Source organism: Rhinoraja longicauda, chromosome 42 (genome assembly GCF_053455715.1).
Source record: "Rhinoraja longicauda isolate Sanriku21f chromosome 42, sRhiLon1.1, whole genome shotgun sequence".
Classification (NCBI taxonomy): Eukaryota; Metazoa; Chordata; class Chondrichthyes; order Rajiformes; family Arhynchobatidae; genus Rhinoraja; species Rhinoraja longicauda.
Genome location: NC_135994.1, coordinates 1451643 through 1467225, shown reverse-complemented (window position 1 = coordinate 1467225; position 15583 = coordinate 1451643). Strand labels below are relative to the sequence as shown.

The 15583-nt window shown below is 44.6% G+C and overlaps 1 protein-coding gene across 4 annotated transcripts in view; it reads left to right on the top strand.

Annotated features, from left to right (window-relative positions):
* Positions 1–15583, top strand: part of lima1a (LIM domain and actin binding 1a) — an 80890-nt gene that overhangs the window by 41819 nt on the left and 23488 nt on the right. For 3 of the 4 annotated variants that reach the window (XM_078431249.1, XM_078431251.1, XM_078431247.1), the window contains exons 5-6: positions 2792–3268; positions 13085–13229. In XM_078431249.1, the coding sequence (XP_078287375.1) occupies positions 2792–3268; positions 13085–13229 (622 nt within the window). The remainder of the gene's footprint in view (positions 1–2791; positions 3269–13084; positions 13230–15583) is intronic. The other variant, XM_078431250.1, reaches the window with a different exon arrangement.

The window sequence follows — 15583 nt, the reverse complement described above, 5'->3', positions numbered from 1 at the left end:
GTAGAAACATAGAAAATAGGTGCAGGAGTAGGCCATTCGGCCCTTCGAGCCTGCACCGCCATTCAATATGATCATGGCTGATCATCCAGCTCAGTAACCTGTACCTGCCTTCTCTCCATACCTCCTGATCCCTTTAGCCATAAGGGCCACATCTAACTCCCTCTTAAATATAGCCAATGAACTGGCCTCAACTACCTTCTGCGGCAGAGAATTCCACAGACTCGCCACTTTCTGTGTGAAGAAATGTTTTCTCATCTCGGTCCTAAAAGACTTCCCCCTTATCCTTAAGCTGTGACCCCTGGTTCTGGACTTCCCCAACATCGGGAACAATCTTCCTGCATTTAGCCGCTCCAATCCCTTAAGAATTTTATATGTTTCAATAAGATCTCCCCTCTGTCTTCTAAATTCCAGCGAGTATAAGCCCAGTCTATCCAGTCTTTCTTCATATGAAAGTCCTGCCATCCCAGGGATCAATCTGGTGAACCTTCTCTGTACTCCCTCTAAGGCTAGAATGTCTTTCCTCAGATTAGGAGACCAAAACTGTACACAATACTCCAGGTGCGGTCTCACCAAGGCCCTGTACAACTGCAGCAGAACCTCCCTGCTCCTATACTCAAATCCTCTTGCTATGAATGCTAACATACCATTCGCTTTCTTCACTGCCTTCAGGACTGAAACCAATGTGGGAATAAGTCCTCCTCAATCCAGTAGGAGTTGTGTCAGAGGATAATGATTCATTCTTAGTTTCTATTGTTTTCTGAGAGATGCTGCTTATTAGGCTTCTGCTTAAGTGATGACCATTTGGATGATTACATGGTGTAGATGAGTCTTGCTGCCTTGGAAAGGGGCAAAAGACCTGTCTCGCTATCTTAAACTCAAGGTTAACATCACAGTCTGGGATTGTATCCCACCCCCACCATACAAAAGGCCCAGCATACCAATGATGTCATTGATATGTTGTGTCAATGGCCGTGACTGTTTCATTTAACCAACTCCATTCAATCAGCAAACTCTTTGGTCGAAGGTTACTGTGTTAACACTGTGCTTACTGTATGTCCATTATGTAAAATATGTAATAATAGGAAATGAGTCATTAATGATAGAACATAGCAGTCGCTGATTCATTTTATATCATGGTCTATATTCTTTGGTTTTGAATTTATATGTAATTGGAAAAATTTCCAATTATAGCATGTAACTGGCTCATTTGCAAGTCCAAATAAGAGAGGAAATTATTTGCATCACATCAGGTAAATCTAAAGGAAAGTATTACAAAAAATGTGCAAAATCCACTGTGAACTATACATAGGATTCCAGCAAGAGGCTTGCTGTAGAGATTGGAAAACAATGTAGAACATTGTTGGAGCAAGAGGCACAATGTGATGGCAGCCCATTTTACAGTGTGGGTTAGAGTGTTGTAGTCTGTGGGTCAAATGAGGTGAAAGCAGTTGCTGAAGCCTGGCACAGGGTATTCTATAGCTGGCAGGTTTTGTCCTTCACACTGTGTCGGGAAAGGCTGGACCCACTTTACAGGTCAGGCAGTAGCTACAGAGATGGCTACTCTTTCAGGTTGGTGATCTTTCGTCAGGACTGGAGAGGAATGGGTTTTAACATGCAGAGGTGGAGCAGGGAAGGAAATGAAAGAGATCTCTCTTACAATTTTACCAACCCAATTAGCCTACAAACCTGTACGCCTTTGGAGTGTGGGAGGAAACCAGAGCACCCGGAGAAAACCCACGCAGGCCACGGGGAGAATGTGCAAACTCCGTACTGACAGCACCTGTAGTCTGGATGGAACCCGGGTGTCTGGCGCTGTGAGGCAGCAACTCTACCGCTGCACCACCAGCTGTGTTACCTGCATTGTAACAATGCCACACTTCATTGGCTGGAAAATGCGTGCTGACCCTCTGAAAAGTGAAAGTCCTTTTGTTCAGGGCACGGATCCTCATTCGCTGCCCAGACTGACTGACAGTTCATGTTCAATTATAGCTGCTTGACTCTGAAAATTGTTATCAAAGAAGACCGCTGAGGATGAGCAATAAATGGCTCCTTGCCATTGTCTTGTACTTCTGGGGAGCAATCTATTATTTTTATAAATAAGCCCATCTACCAACGGGGGAAATGCTTATCCTCTGAAGTTGCAGTTAATAAAGGCAAGCTGACAGGGTTCATTCCTGTTACTGACTGGACTGAATTCTAAAAGCTTCAACTTATCCAGCCACAGCACAACTTGGTGCATGCATCATTCTGCTGCGCTGCTGCTGGATGCACCGACTCTGTATTCGTGCTCAAATATATAAAGAATATATTCGAGTGAGTATGTAAAGCGGGAGATGAGCACGAGGGGGGCTGTGTGGACAGAGCGTGGCATTAACACGACCATTCATTGGAAATGGGAAACCAGTTAATTCTAAAGCCATCAAATCAACTTAAAATGCGATTTAGCTTTTTGTTTTAAATAAAAAAAGTAAAACCTTGTTTTATGTTCCAGTGTTATAAGTGAGATCCTCAACAATTCCCTTCATTGTTCTTCCTTTTTCCTTATAAGGAGACCCTGCTGTTTTATCATTTCCTGCTCCAGTTTCCTGCCTTTCTGTTAAACCCCCAGGGCAGAAATGCCTGTACAAGTTGTAGCACTAAATGGTTGCAGCTGCCCATGAAACTCGAAGCACTGTTGACACGTATGTGTATACACCATTTCCTGCTTGGAGAACTGCACAAAAAACTTGCTTCGACCCATGCTGTGGGCATTCCTTTCCTGTAACCCGTTTTGTAAATTGTCTTCTTGCAGGGCACTGAAACTCCTGCCCCGAACCTGAGGAAGGGAAACCTGAGCATCTTGAAGAAGAAGTGGGAAGTTCCGGAATCTGCGGCACAACCTCTGCTTCCAAAGTCGCCTGTCAGAATTAGCCGACCTCTGGTCGTTGCTGTCAGCCCAAAACCAGACGCAAGTCTGGAGTTTCCAAGCAAGTCGGATCACTACTCCAAGAGCCCGTCTGCCACAAGAATCAAGTCTCCCAAGAGCCCGGGAGCCTTGAGCAGATTTTCTTACCCTGGTGCAGAGAGTGACGGGCAGGCTAAGGGCTGCAAGATGGAGAGAGAGCTTTCAAAAGAGGGCAATGAAGTGGAGAACGGAACAGCACAAGACCTGACCATCTTCCCTAAAATTGAAAAGTTTAACGTCCCACTGAACAGCTTGAAGATGATGTTTGAGAAGGGTGATGCGAATGCTCAGACCAAGTGCAGGCAGCACGAGCTCCCAGTCAAGGTAAGTGTTTGTACAACGATGCTGTTTGAGTTAAGCTAGAGAATCCTCGCTTTGTTCATTTTAAACATTATTTGCTTCTTGCTCTGATCTGAAATATGAGCGGAATCCTCTTTAACCTTAATTTCTGCTACTTCAATATTAGTCAATATTAGTTTGAATCTTTGAAATATTTCAAAATAAAGTTATTTAAGGAAACCAGTGATCAGCTCCCATGACATTTAATACAACTTTCTTTATTTCTTTAAAGAATAGAGTTGCTCCTTCAGCCAGCCTGGGTTTGTTTAAGATTTAAAATAAAATCTAACATAGGTTTATATTCTAAGTCCCTCTTTGATATCTAGCTTTGGTTCATTCAGTAAAAAATTGGAAAGAGAAGAATTTCCTTGCAGCTTTCAGCCAACAAAATAAAACTTGAGGAACAGACACGATCGATCAACCATCTGTTTTTCTTAGACATTCTCCTTTGCACTCGGTGGTCTGAGCCTAGAGTGTGAAGGTGATCCCAGTTTCTGTCTTGGTGGCTCTGTGGAGTTGTTGTCGAGAAAGTGTCGATGTGTGGATGCCAATCGAGGCTCAATTTGGATTTTCTGAACTGTTTAATAGTTAATGTGCGTCTTTACTGAGTCTCAAGCTTGCTCTCTTCAGTTTAGTTGGAGATACAGCATGGAAACGGGCACTTTGACCCACCGAGTCCACACCGACCATCGATCACCCTACTTCCATTATCCCACTTTCTCGTCCAAAAGCTTGAGACTCAGCAAAGACGCACATTAACTATTAACTTACTAGGGTTAATTTACAGGGGCCAATTAACCTCTTGTGTAATTTATGGCAGGGATGCTGGACTAAATGCCAAAATATTGAAAAAAATACTGGTTTGTACAAAAGAGACAAAGTGCTGGAGTAACTCAGCGGGTCAGACAGCATCTCTGGAGAACATGGATAGGTGACGATTCATGAACCCTTAGACTTAAAACAACGTTTCCCTCTGAAGTAGGGTCCCAACCTGAATTGTCACCTATTCTTTTTCTCCAGCGATGCTGCCTGACCCGCTGAGTTACTCCAGCACTTTATATCTATCTAAATGCCAGAATAACTTGCCTTATGAAAAAGAGATAAATCTCTGGATAAAACAAATGGGGATGAATTATTTTCCCCCTCTCAATCTCACACTTTCTTTTCGCTCCCCATCTTCAAAACAATCAAAATGATCAAAGCAAAGGATAGCCATTGGGCTTTCCCAGCTTGGTCACATATCCTAAACTTGCCAAGCTAAAGGAAAAGGCCAATGTGCTATTCTTTGAAATGTTCAGTGAAAGGGGGTGTACAATCAGGAGCCTGGGAAGCTGAATGGAGTGAGGAGAGATGGTCCCAGGTTTCCCATTCTAGGCTGCACTGAATTAGGGAAGGAAAAGGGCTGTCGGGGGTTGACAATAGGTTCAGGAGTAGGCCATTCGGCCCTTTGACCCAGCACCACCATTCAATGTGATCATGGCTGATCGTTCTCAATCAGTACCCCGTTCCTGCCTTCTCCCCTGACTCTGCTATCATTAAGAGCTCTATCTAGCTCTCTCTTGAATGCATTCAGAGAACTGGCCTCCACTGCCTTCTGAGGCAGAGAATTCCACAGATTCACAACTCTCTGACTGAAAATGTTCTTCCTCATCTCTGTTCGAAATGGCCTACCCCTTATTCTTAAACTGTGGCCCCTGGTTCTGAACTCCCCCAACATTGGGAACATGTTTCCTGCCTCTAACGTGTCCAACCCCTTAATCTTATATGTTTCAATAAGATCCCCTCTCATCCTTCTAAATTCCAGTGTATACAAGCCTAGTCGCTCCAGTCTTTCAACATACGACAGTCCCGCCATTCCGGGAATTAACCTAGTAAACCTAAGCTGCACGCCCTCAATAGCACAGGTTGTGCGGAGAAGGCAGGACAATGAGGTTGAGTGGGAAAGATAGATCAGCCACGATTGAATGGCAGGGTAGACTGGGCCGAATGGCCTAATTCTGCTCCTAGAACTTGTGAAAAGTTGGCTGGTATTCCTGCTGACTACCAAATTAGCCACATTTAGCGGCATGGCTCTAGAGGATGGAATTTGGTTCATTGTGGAGCCCCTCTCTCGATAGGTGACTGCCACTCCCTTGGCTGGTTTTCGGTGAATGGGAACCACTTCTCCCAACTGTCATTAAGTCCACTTGAGTTACAGGAGGTGGCCATTTAGATCATGGAGCCTGTCTTGGTATTTGGTGCGCCTGATTTAACTTGATCTGGTATTTGACAAGTTGTCTGTTCATACTTGTAGGCTCTGATGGCAGAATTGTCTGTGGGAGGATCGCATAGTGTTTTAACATGCAAGTGTTTGGCAGATCTGCCACTCCAACAACACCCCTCCAGTGTCAGACAGCCTCCGAGGATTTTGTTTCTTTCGCAGAATGCCCCAGTATTTCTCGTTATCTCATGAATTTTGGCATTCGCACATTAAAAAAATCCTAAAAGCCAAAAGCCTCATCAAGGAGGTTGTTTTAAAGACCACTTAAAAAGATTTGAGGGGCATGGAGGGAATTTCAAACTTGGAGTTGGGAGCTGAAGGCATTTTGGAGTACAGAAGGAACGCAGATAATTTGGTAACTGGTTGGTTTTCAGTTGGTTATCTCCTACTGTACACAGTTTAAAAGCCCAGGGCAGTGAACATTGCTCCTAGCCCCAAGCTGTATGATATGCTGGAGAATGGTTCACACAACCTTTGGGTTATGATGACTGTTTCTCTCTTCACAAATGCTGTGAACCTCCTGAGTATTTCCAGCATTTCCTATTTTGGAGTTGGTGTGAGCTCTTGAATGGAGTGTGTTTTGGATACAGCAAACCCCACCTTTTTGGTTAGAAAGTTTTATCATAAATGGCCAGCTTCTCTTAATATCTGCACCTCTCGTGGGTGATGTGGCGTCAGGCACAGCTAATGCCCGACGAGAAATTTGCACTGTGGCCTCTATCTGTCCCACCAAACGAGCTGCTCGGAGCTGCGTTATTGTGCCTACATCGGGCAACTTTATGGGAACAGCACAAACTAGCTGCTGAGTTTCCGACATGACAACAGGGTAGACGGTCAGAACCTTTTTCCCAGGATGGAAAAATCAAAATACTAGAGGGCTTGGCTTTAAGGTGAAAGGGGCAACGTTTAATGAAGATGTGCAGGGTAATTATTTTCTAGAGGGTGGTGAGTCCCTGTAATGCACTGCTGGGGGTGGTGGTTGAGGCAGACACTAGTAAGATCACAAGTGATAGGAGGAGAATTAGGCCATTCGACCCATCAAGTCAACTCTGCCATTCAAATATGGCTGATCTATCTCTCCCTCTTAACCCTATTCTCCTGCCTTCTCCCCATAACCCCTGACACCTGTACGAATCAAGAATCTATCTCTGCCTTACAAATATCCATTGTCTTGACCTCCACAATCTTCTGTGGCAATGAATTCCACAGATTCACCACCCTCTGATTAAAGAAATACCTCCTCATCTCCTTCCTAAAAGAATGTCCTTTAATTCTGAGGCTATGACCTCCAGTCCTAGACTCTCCGACGAGTGGAAACATCTTCTCCACATCCACTCTATCAAAGCCTTCCATCATTCTGTACGTTTCAGTCAAGTCCCCCTTCTAAACCCAGTGAATACAGGCCCAGTGCCGTCAAACGCTTAGCATCTCTTAACCTTCTCATTCCTGGAATCATTCTTGTAAACCTCCTCTGGACCCTCTCTGAATGCATTCAAGAGAGAGCTGGATAGAGCTCTTAAGGATAGCGGAGTCAGGGGGTATGGGGAGAAGGCAGGAACGGGGTACTGATTGAGAATGATCAGCCATGATCACATTGAATGGTGGTGCTGGCTCGAAGGGCCGAATGGCCTCCTCCTGCACCTATTGTCTATTGTCTCTCCAAAGCCAACACATCCTTCCTCAGATATGGTGCCCAAAATTGCTCACAATATTCCAAATGCATAGTGACCAGGGTCTTGTAGAGCCTCAGCATTACATCCCTAATGCCATAGTGAAATTTAAGAGACCTTTGGATAGGCTTATGTATATGCAGAGAATGGAGGGATATGGATTATGTACGGATAAATCAGAGTTGGTCTTGACATCATATTCAGCACAGACATTGTGGGCCAAAGGGCCTGTTCTTGCGTTACACTATTCTATGTACAACACAGTTTATGCTTCAAGATGTGCTTTATTGCCAGTAGACTACCAAACGACATCACCAGGCCAGAGAATGCGCTAGAGAAATGAAACTGTTGCTGAAGCCGCTGTATATGGGGACATAGAACATGGAACAGTACAGACCAAGAACAGGTCCCTTTCACCCACAATGTCTGTGCTGAACATGATGCTAGGTTAAATTAACCTCCTCTGCCTGCACATGATCCATATCCCTCCATTCCCAGTACAGTCATGTGCCTATTTAAAAGCTATAAAATATGATGTGGAAGAATTCAGTGTGAAGCCTTTGAAGAAATGCTATTTTAAACCAAAGTAATTGCTGTTTGAGTATTAATCCTTCTGCTCACAACCGTGGGCTGGTGTGTGTGTCAGCCTAGAGACAAGCTATATGGCTCCTTCCCGATACTGTATATAGAAATAATATTTGCATGAAGACCAGGGTGTGAGCTCCCACAGGCCAAGGAAAAGAACTTTTTTTCTCTCTGAGAAAGCCTGCATACCTCTGACTGGGGCTTATGCGGATGACAGGATGTTGAGAGCAGAGCTTTGTACGTGATAAATCATCAACTGATTCTCATGATCTATGCGGTCAAATAATGAAACACTGTGCTCTTTTTGGTCCACTTATCTCGAGCGCATGATTTGGTTTTGCAAAGTTATTTTGCTCCACTTTCCCATCTTTTTATAACTTTGTTTTTTTCCATTGAACAGATTGGGTTGGAGAAAAGACCCAGCAAGGAGGTGTTTGCCTCTTGGTCTTTTGACATTTGCTGCTTGATAAACTGATGCTGTGTTGTGCCATGGCTTTTCGATTTGTACCCACCAGATCGCAAGGGGCTGCTGGATATGTGCTGGCCCAGTGGTTCATGACCTCCTTAACATGGGTCTGTTTATTTGGCCAACCTTCATCTCTATAAATTGAACCTTAAAATGTAACACTTGCCTGTGCAGCGATTAGTGCCTCTGTAATTTTATATAAACTCTTTGACCCATCGAGTGCCATTTTCAGTAGCTTCCAACCATGCTGTTGTACTGATTAATTTAAATAATCAAAGCGACTCCCCCACCACTGTCCCACATGGTTCCAGTTCTTAAAGTTTTGTTGTATTAAGTAATCTCTGCAGGGCACAACCATGGGCAGCACAGTGGGTAAAGAGTTGTTGCCTCACAGCGCCAGAGACCCGGGCTCGATCCTGACTAGGGGTGCTCTCTGCAAGGAGTTTGTACGTTCTCCCTGTAACTGTGTGGGTTTTCTCTGGGCGCTCTGGTTTCCTCCCACATTCCAACGACATACAGGTTTGTAGGTTAATTGGCTTTGGTGAAATTGTAAATTGTCCCTCGTGTGTAGGATAGTGCAAGTGTACGGGGTTATCGCAGGTCGGCTCACACCTGGTGGGCCGTGGATGGCAGTATGCGTCATAAAAGAAGTAAGATTGTGAACAAAATGCAAGTATCGCTCTTCATTTGAGTTTTTCGCCCGATTGTTGATGATCTGTGGACATTGCACAGAATCCCAGTGCGATGGAGTTCGTGGATGGTGGGTTAATGCCCTCGCCTTGGTGCTTGGGTGTGTTTTGAACTGGAAGTGAATCTGCTTCTTTTAGTTCATGTTGCTTGACTTTTGCTTGCTGAAACAGATGCCTAAAAAATTACCGAAGCGCTCAATGATACCAGTGCACACATGTTGAAATGTGGCTGTAATCCAAAACATTTGCCCTCTGGAAATTCCACATTTGGCGCACATTTCCTACTGTCTGCGCTAATATTGTATATGGGTGATGGAGACATTTTGTGGTTATCCTCCTTTTAATCCTTTTTTCTTCTGTTTCCTTTTGCACTTTTTCATAGCTTACCATTGCATTTCTCAGCTTCTCTGCCTTTTTTCCCCTTCTAGGCTGTGCCCCACCCAAGCCTGTCGGGCATCAAATCCTTCCTTGGCTGTGATTTACTTGAGCACATCAGAACCAATCCCAATTCTGCCCATGCATGTACTCTGAACAGGAGCTTGTGACTGAACCTGGCTGTTTGATTGTTTGGTCTATGTGTTGTCTCTATTCCACCTCTCTGCCCTTCAAAGTGAGACTACTTGCTTCTGTTCTGTCTGTGGGGGCCACAGAACAAGGAACTAAGTCTGCCTCTTCCAAGAGGCAGATACAGAGATACGAGGAATTGGCCACGCTTCAAAGATAAACATATATAATATATGTATATATCCTCCTTTAGAACATGATATTCTTAGCATTTTATTTTCCCACTTCCAGCATCTCCATTTTTTGCGTCTACCCAAACATTGGTGTAACTAGGATTCCATTTAGATGTAACCGTGGTGTGGAACTCTTGAACTTTACTAATCAATCCAAGTTGGGATTTGGGTCTTTCCAGTTCGAACTGCACCAAGAATGTGGAGTCTTGCAGTGTGGAAATAGGCCCTTCAGTCCAACTTGCCCACACCAGCTAACATGTCCCATTTACACTAGTCCCATCTACCTGCATTTGGCCACTATCCCTCCAAAGCTGTCCTATCCATGTACCTGTCTAAATGTTTCTTAAATGTTGTGATACCACCTGTCTCAATGACCTACTCCAGCAGCTCATTCCATACATCTACCACCCTTTACGTGAAAAAGTTACCCCTCTGGTTCCTGTTAAATCTATCCCCCCTCACCTTAATCCTCTGTCCTCTGGTTGTTGATTTTGCATACACTGGGCAAGAGACTCTGTGCCTCTACCTGATCTGTTCCTCTCATGATTTTGTACTCCTCTATAAGATCACCCCTCATCCTCCTGCGCTCCAAGGAATAGAGTCCGAACCTGCTCTTGAATATCTTCAATTAACGTTCACTGGTCACAGATTCCAGTGACGGGCTTAGTCTCTTGTCCGACATGTCAGACTGTCCTTTGCCTGTTCACTGAAACGCAAATTTCCTTGGCAGTTTGCTGACAAGAGTTCAAAGCCCTGGCCAAAATTTCCCCTCTCACCAACGTCATCAAATTATCTAGTCATTAGCTTATTTGCAGTCCACGTGACCTTGCTGTCTTTGTGCTTAAATGTATTAGTTGTAAAATGTTTTTGTGGTGACCCAAACATTTTTCTGGAATGCTGTCCAAATGAAGTTTTTTAAAAAGTATTATCATATCATATATATACAGCCGGAAACAGGCCTTTTCGGCCCTCCGAGTCCGTGCCGCCCAGCGATCCCCGTACATTAACACTATCCTACACCCACTAGGGACAATTTTTTACATTTACCCAGCCAATTAACCTACATACCTGTACGTCTTTGGAGTGTGGGAGGAAACCGAAGATCTCGGAGAAAACCCACGCAGGTCACGGGGAGAACGTACAAACTCCTTACAGTGCAGCACCCGTATTGGCTGAAGTCCACTTCACCAAATCAGCACAGTCCCTTGGTGACAGCAGTCATTGCCAAGAGTGGTCGGCATGTTGACTAGCATCCGTGGAAAGAAAACGTAGACACAAGGAACTGCGGATGCTGGCTTACAAAAAAAAACACATGGCGGGAATAACTCAGTGGGTTCTCCTGAGATGCTGCCTGACCTGCTGAGTTACTCCAACACTTTCTGTCTGGAAAGAAAGTGAGTTAATGTAAAAGGATCACTTTCCATTAGTAGCACATTAATTTCAGAAGCTCTTTGACTTTAAAAAAAAAAAATCAGGAGCATGATGACTTTCAGCCAGTGAAGAGCACACTGCCCTCCCAAGTCAAAAGGATGTGGGATCAAGTTCAACTGGACACGGGTGAAGCTCCAGTGTGTTTGCTGGGGAGGTGCTGCACTGTCACGCGCACCATCTTTTGGATGACAGAAACTGAAACCCAAACGATTCACCCAGCGTCCACCCACCGGCACGGTGGCGCAGCGGTAGAGTTGCTGCCTTACAGCGAATGCAGCGCCGGAGATTCAGGTTCGATCCTGACTGCGGGCGCCGTCTGTACGGAGTTTGTACGTTCTCCCCGTGACCTGCGTGGGTTTTCTCCGAGATCTTCGGTTTCCTCCCACACTCCAAAGACGTGCAGGTATGTAGGTTAATTGGCTGGGCAAATGTTAAAAATAAATTTAAAAATTGTCCCTAGTGGGTGTAGGATAGTGTTAATGTGCGGGGATCGCTGGGCGGCGCGGACCCGGTGGGCCGAAGGGCCTGTTTCCGCGCTGTATCTCTAAATCTAAAAAAAAATCTAAATCTAAAAAATATTACTACTGCATTCAATTAAAAAAAATTAAAACCTGACTATTAGCACATCGATATTTGTTGAAATTGAATGCACCATTTCTATATAACTGCAGTGAACCCACGATGGCGCAGCAATAGAGTTGCTGCCTTAGAGCGCCAGAGGCAGCTCGTCTGGGTCATACTCGAGCGCCTCTCGTCTGGGTCATACTCGAGTCTCTGGGGCTGCAAGGCAGCAACTGTACCGCTCCGCCACTGCCACCCGTAACAATCGTTATCGTCGTCTTTCTTGACCCATCAGAAATCCTTATCAAGATTCTGTCTGGTGCTGGTTTAAAGATATCCAAAGACTATTCTTCCACTGCCCTTTGAGAAAGACTTGCCACCCTCTGAAAGGGGGGAAACAAACCTTTCATGGGTGCGATCACTTGGATAGTTCAGCCACGGAGTGGGCATGGGTACACTGACCCACATCGCATCATGGCCGGGTTGGGCTGAAAGGTCTGTTTCTGTGCTCTACTCTGCCTCCTGTGATTCTACTTACTGACATTTTGCCACAACTTTCACCTGTGCTGTCAGGAAAGGCTTGGAGAAAGTTGTTGAGGACATTTCTTTTAGCTCTGCAGATCAAATGTACCCCTTTGTGCAGAAGGTTTTTTTTTGCATCTGAGCCGCTGCAGCAAGCCTGACTACTGTTTGTGCTATAGATGTTACTTGTAAAGGAATAATGCAGATAGTTATCACACTGATCTTTTCAGAGTTTATTTCGTTGTTCAAACATGGACCAGGAAGAATGTTTTTAAAATAAATTAATGCCCCGGGCGAAATGTAGGTAATTCAATTACTAACAGCATATGGAGTCGCAAATGAGTGTAGGTACCTGACTATTTTTTTTCACCATCTGGAAATGGGATTAAAGGGGCCCGTGATCGCTGCAGATGGGATCAGTCTTGTCCGTAAACGCTGCGAAGCTTTTGAACTCTTGTTAATCCAGATGGCAGTGCAGTGCTCTCATTAGCAGCATGTAAGTTTAAGACTCGTATGATGCAATCATGTGGGTCTGAACCTGGGCAGATGGGTCTCCAGAGCCATTGCTTCATTGTCTGAGTTTCCTTGCGCTAGGTGCTAATTGCATCTCTGCTACTTCTACTTAGTCAGGCAACATGCTAATCGTGACTGTTTCAGATGGCAGACAAAGATGATTTGATTAATAAGTGATTTGTGCTTCAATCAACAAAAGATAACGTGAAGGGCAAGTTGATTGCTTTCAGCTGTAATTGATCGCCAAATCATGCACTCGTGTGCTTCAATTAATGAGACATTGAAGAGTGAATGAGAATTGTCCTGAAGTGCTTCCTCCCAGATAAATGTTTCTGGATCGTATATGCTGAGTGTTTTTGTTCTCAAGCAGGCTGCCCGAGATCGGCACCACAAGGCTGACGTTTCGAAGAAGTGGTTAGACAAGACTGCAGAAGGCAGCTGTCTGATTGAAGGCGTGGTGGAGAACAAAGCAAGGGCCGGGAGCACAAGTGGCTTTAAATCTGATGATTCGGGTAAGAATTTGTTTATAAATTTCGTCTGGGAAGAAGAGATTGCGTCCCTGCCTTTGTGTTCACTAAATCATTCTCGTGTTTGTAGAAGAGGCAGTTATATTGAGTTCGGAGAAGAACCTTGCTACTGGAGAAGGTATTTAGCAGTATTAAGCTCTTTAAATTGTGAATGAAAGCAGTGAAGTGTGTCCTTGGCCTTGACTGTGTAAAGTTTAGCAAGTGTGCATTTTGTAATGTACCGATCTGTTTACATTCTGCAAGCTGCTGTTTCATGTTGCACTTATAATGCAGAGACAGGGCTTGGAGTGATTCTGTGATAATGGGTGTTGGAGAAAGTGGCCCGATTCCATGGCAGAATTGTTTCCACAGCAACCTGAAGCACTTCAGCCTCTTAGCCCTATGCCCAGCTGTTTCAAGTTTTTTGTACTGCTGTTGGACTGAAACCAGCTTTTTATCTTTTTGTTTGACGGTGCCTGCTGTTTTGGTGGCAGGCACACCATCACGTTTACATTGCCAGTTAACCACTGCTTTCTTTTCAAGTGGTCAGTGCAAAATCTGCCGCCTTAAAAACTGGTATCGTTGCCAAAAGTGACTTGCTGCGTGAAAATGGGCATTTGTAAAAATAAACCCCAGTGTCCTCTGAGCTACGTGTTACTGTATTGTTCAGTATTCTTGCTAATCGTCGTATTAGCATTTCAATGCTGCGTGTGCTTCAGCATGGAGCCATCCATTAGTTAGATCGCAGCGGAACATGGCATTAAATCACAAGCGACTGTAGATGCTGCAGATCTGGAGCAAGAAAAAACAAACTGCTGGAGGAATATTGAGTCACACCATTTAGTGAAGCCCCCTAACAAAGGGATGCTCTTTGGAGGCGACTAGTCACTTCCTGGCTAACTGCTGACTCTTTTTAACTTGGCGCAGAGTGCAATGGTTTCCCGTTTTCTATTACACAAATGCATGAGTCAAGAGTCGAGTCAAGAATGTAGAATTGTCATGTGTACCCAGAACAGAACAATGAGATTCTTATTTGCAGCAGCATAATAGGCATGTAAATAGGCATTTGGGGCGGCACGGTAGCGCAGCGGTAGAGTTGCTGCTTTACAGCGAATGCAGCGCCGGAGACTCAGGTTCGATCCTGACTACGGGTGCTGCACTGTAAGGAGTCTGTAAGGAGTTTGTAACTCCAAGGAGTTTGTACGTTTTCCCCGTGACCTGCGTGGGTTTTCTCCGAGATCTTCGGTTTCCTCCCACACTCCAAAGACATACAGGTATGTAGGTTAATTGGCTGGGTAAATGTAAAAATTGTCCCTAGTGGGTGTAGGATAGTGTTAATGTACGGGGATCGCTGGGCGGCACGGACTTGGTGGGCCGTAAAGGCCTGTTTCCGGCTGTATATGATATGATATATGATATGATATATGATAAACACAATACTCATAGATTGTGTGAGAATGTCTAAGAAGCAACTAAATTCAATAAATTAATAACCCTATTAAAAGGGTGCCCCTTTTTTCAAATCTTCTCATCAATCGCTTGCTAATCGCAAGACTGCGTCCAACTGTTGTCTGGTTCGTTGATCGTATTGCTAGATATGAACTGTTTTGGGAGAAAAAAATATCCTGGTCTGCCCACGGCAGACCAAACGTGTTAAACAGAGATCGGTCAGGTTTACACAGTGAGAAACCATGTGAAATAATCACTGAATTTTATTTTAAATGAATGTACCTGCATGTTATACTGTTTAGTTTAGTTTGGAGATACAGTGCAGAGAGTCCACTGAGTTTGCACTGACCAGCGATCCCACTGAATTTAGAAGGATGAGAGGAGATCTTATCGAAACGTATAAGATTATTAAGGGGTTGGGCACGTTAGAGGCAGGAAACATGTTCCCAATGTTGGGGGAGTCCAGAACAAGGGGCCACAGTTTAAGAATAAGGGGTAGGCCATTTAGAACTGAGATGAGGAAAAACTTTTTCAGTCAGAGTTGTGAGTCTGTGGAATTCTCTGCCTCAGAAGGCAGGGGAGGCCAATTCTCTGAATGCATTCAACAGAGAGCTAGCTGGAGCTCTTAAGGATAGCGGAGTCAGGGGGTATGGGGAGAAGGCAGGAATGGGGTACTGATTGAGATTGATCAGCCATGATCACATTGAATGGCGGTGCTGGCTCGAAGGGCCGAATGGCCTTCTCCTGCACCTATTGTCTATTGTCTAACGCCAGCCTACAGACACTGAGGACAATTTTACCAGAGCCAATCAGCTTACAAACCTGGGTGCCTTTGAAGTGTGGGAGGAAACCGTAGAAAACCCACATCAGTCATGGGGAGAACGTACAAATTCCGTTCACTCAGCACCCGT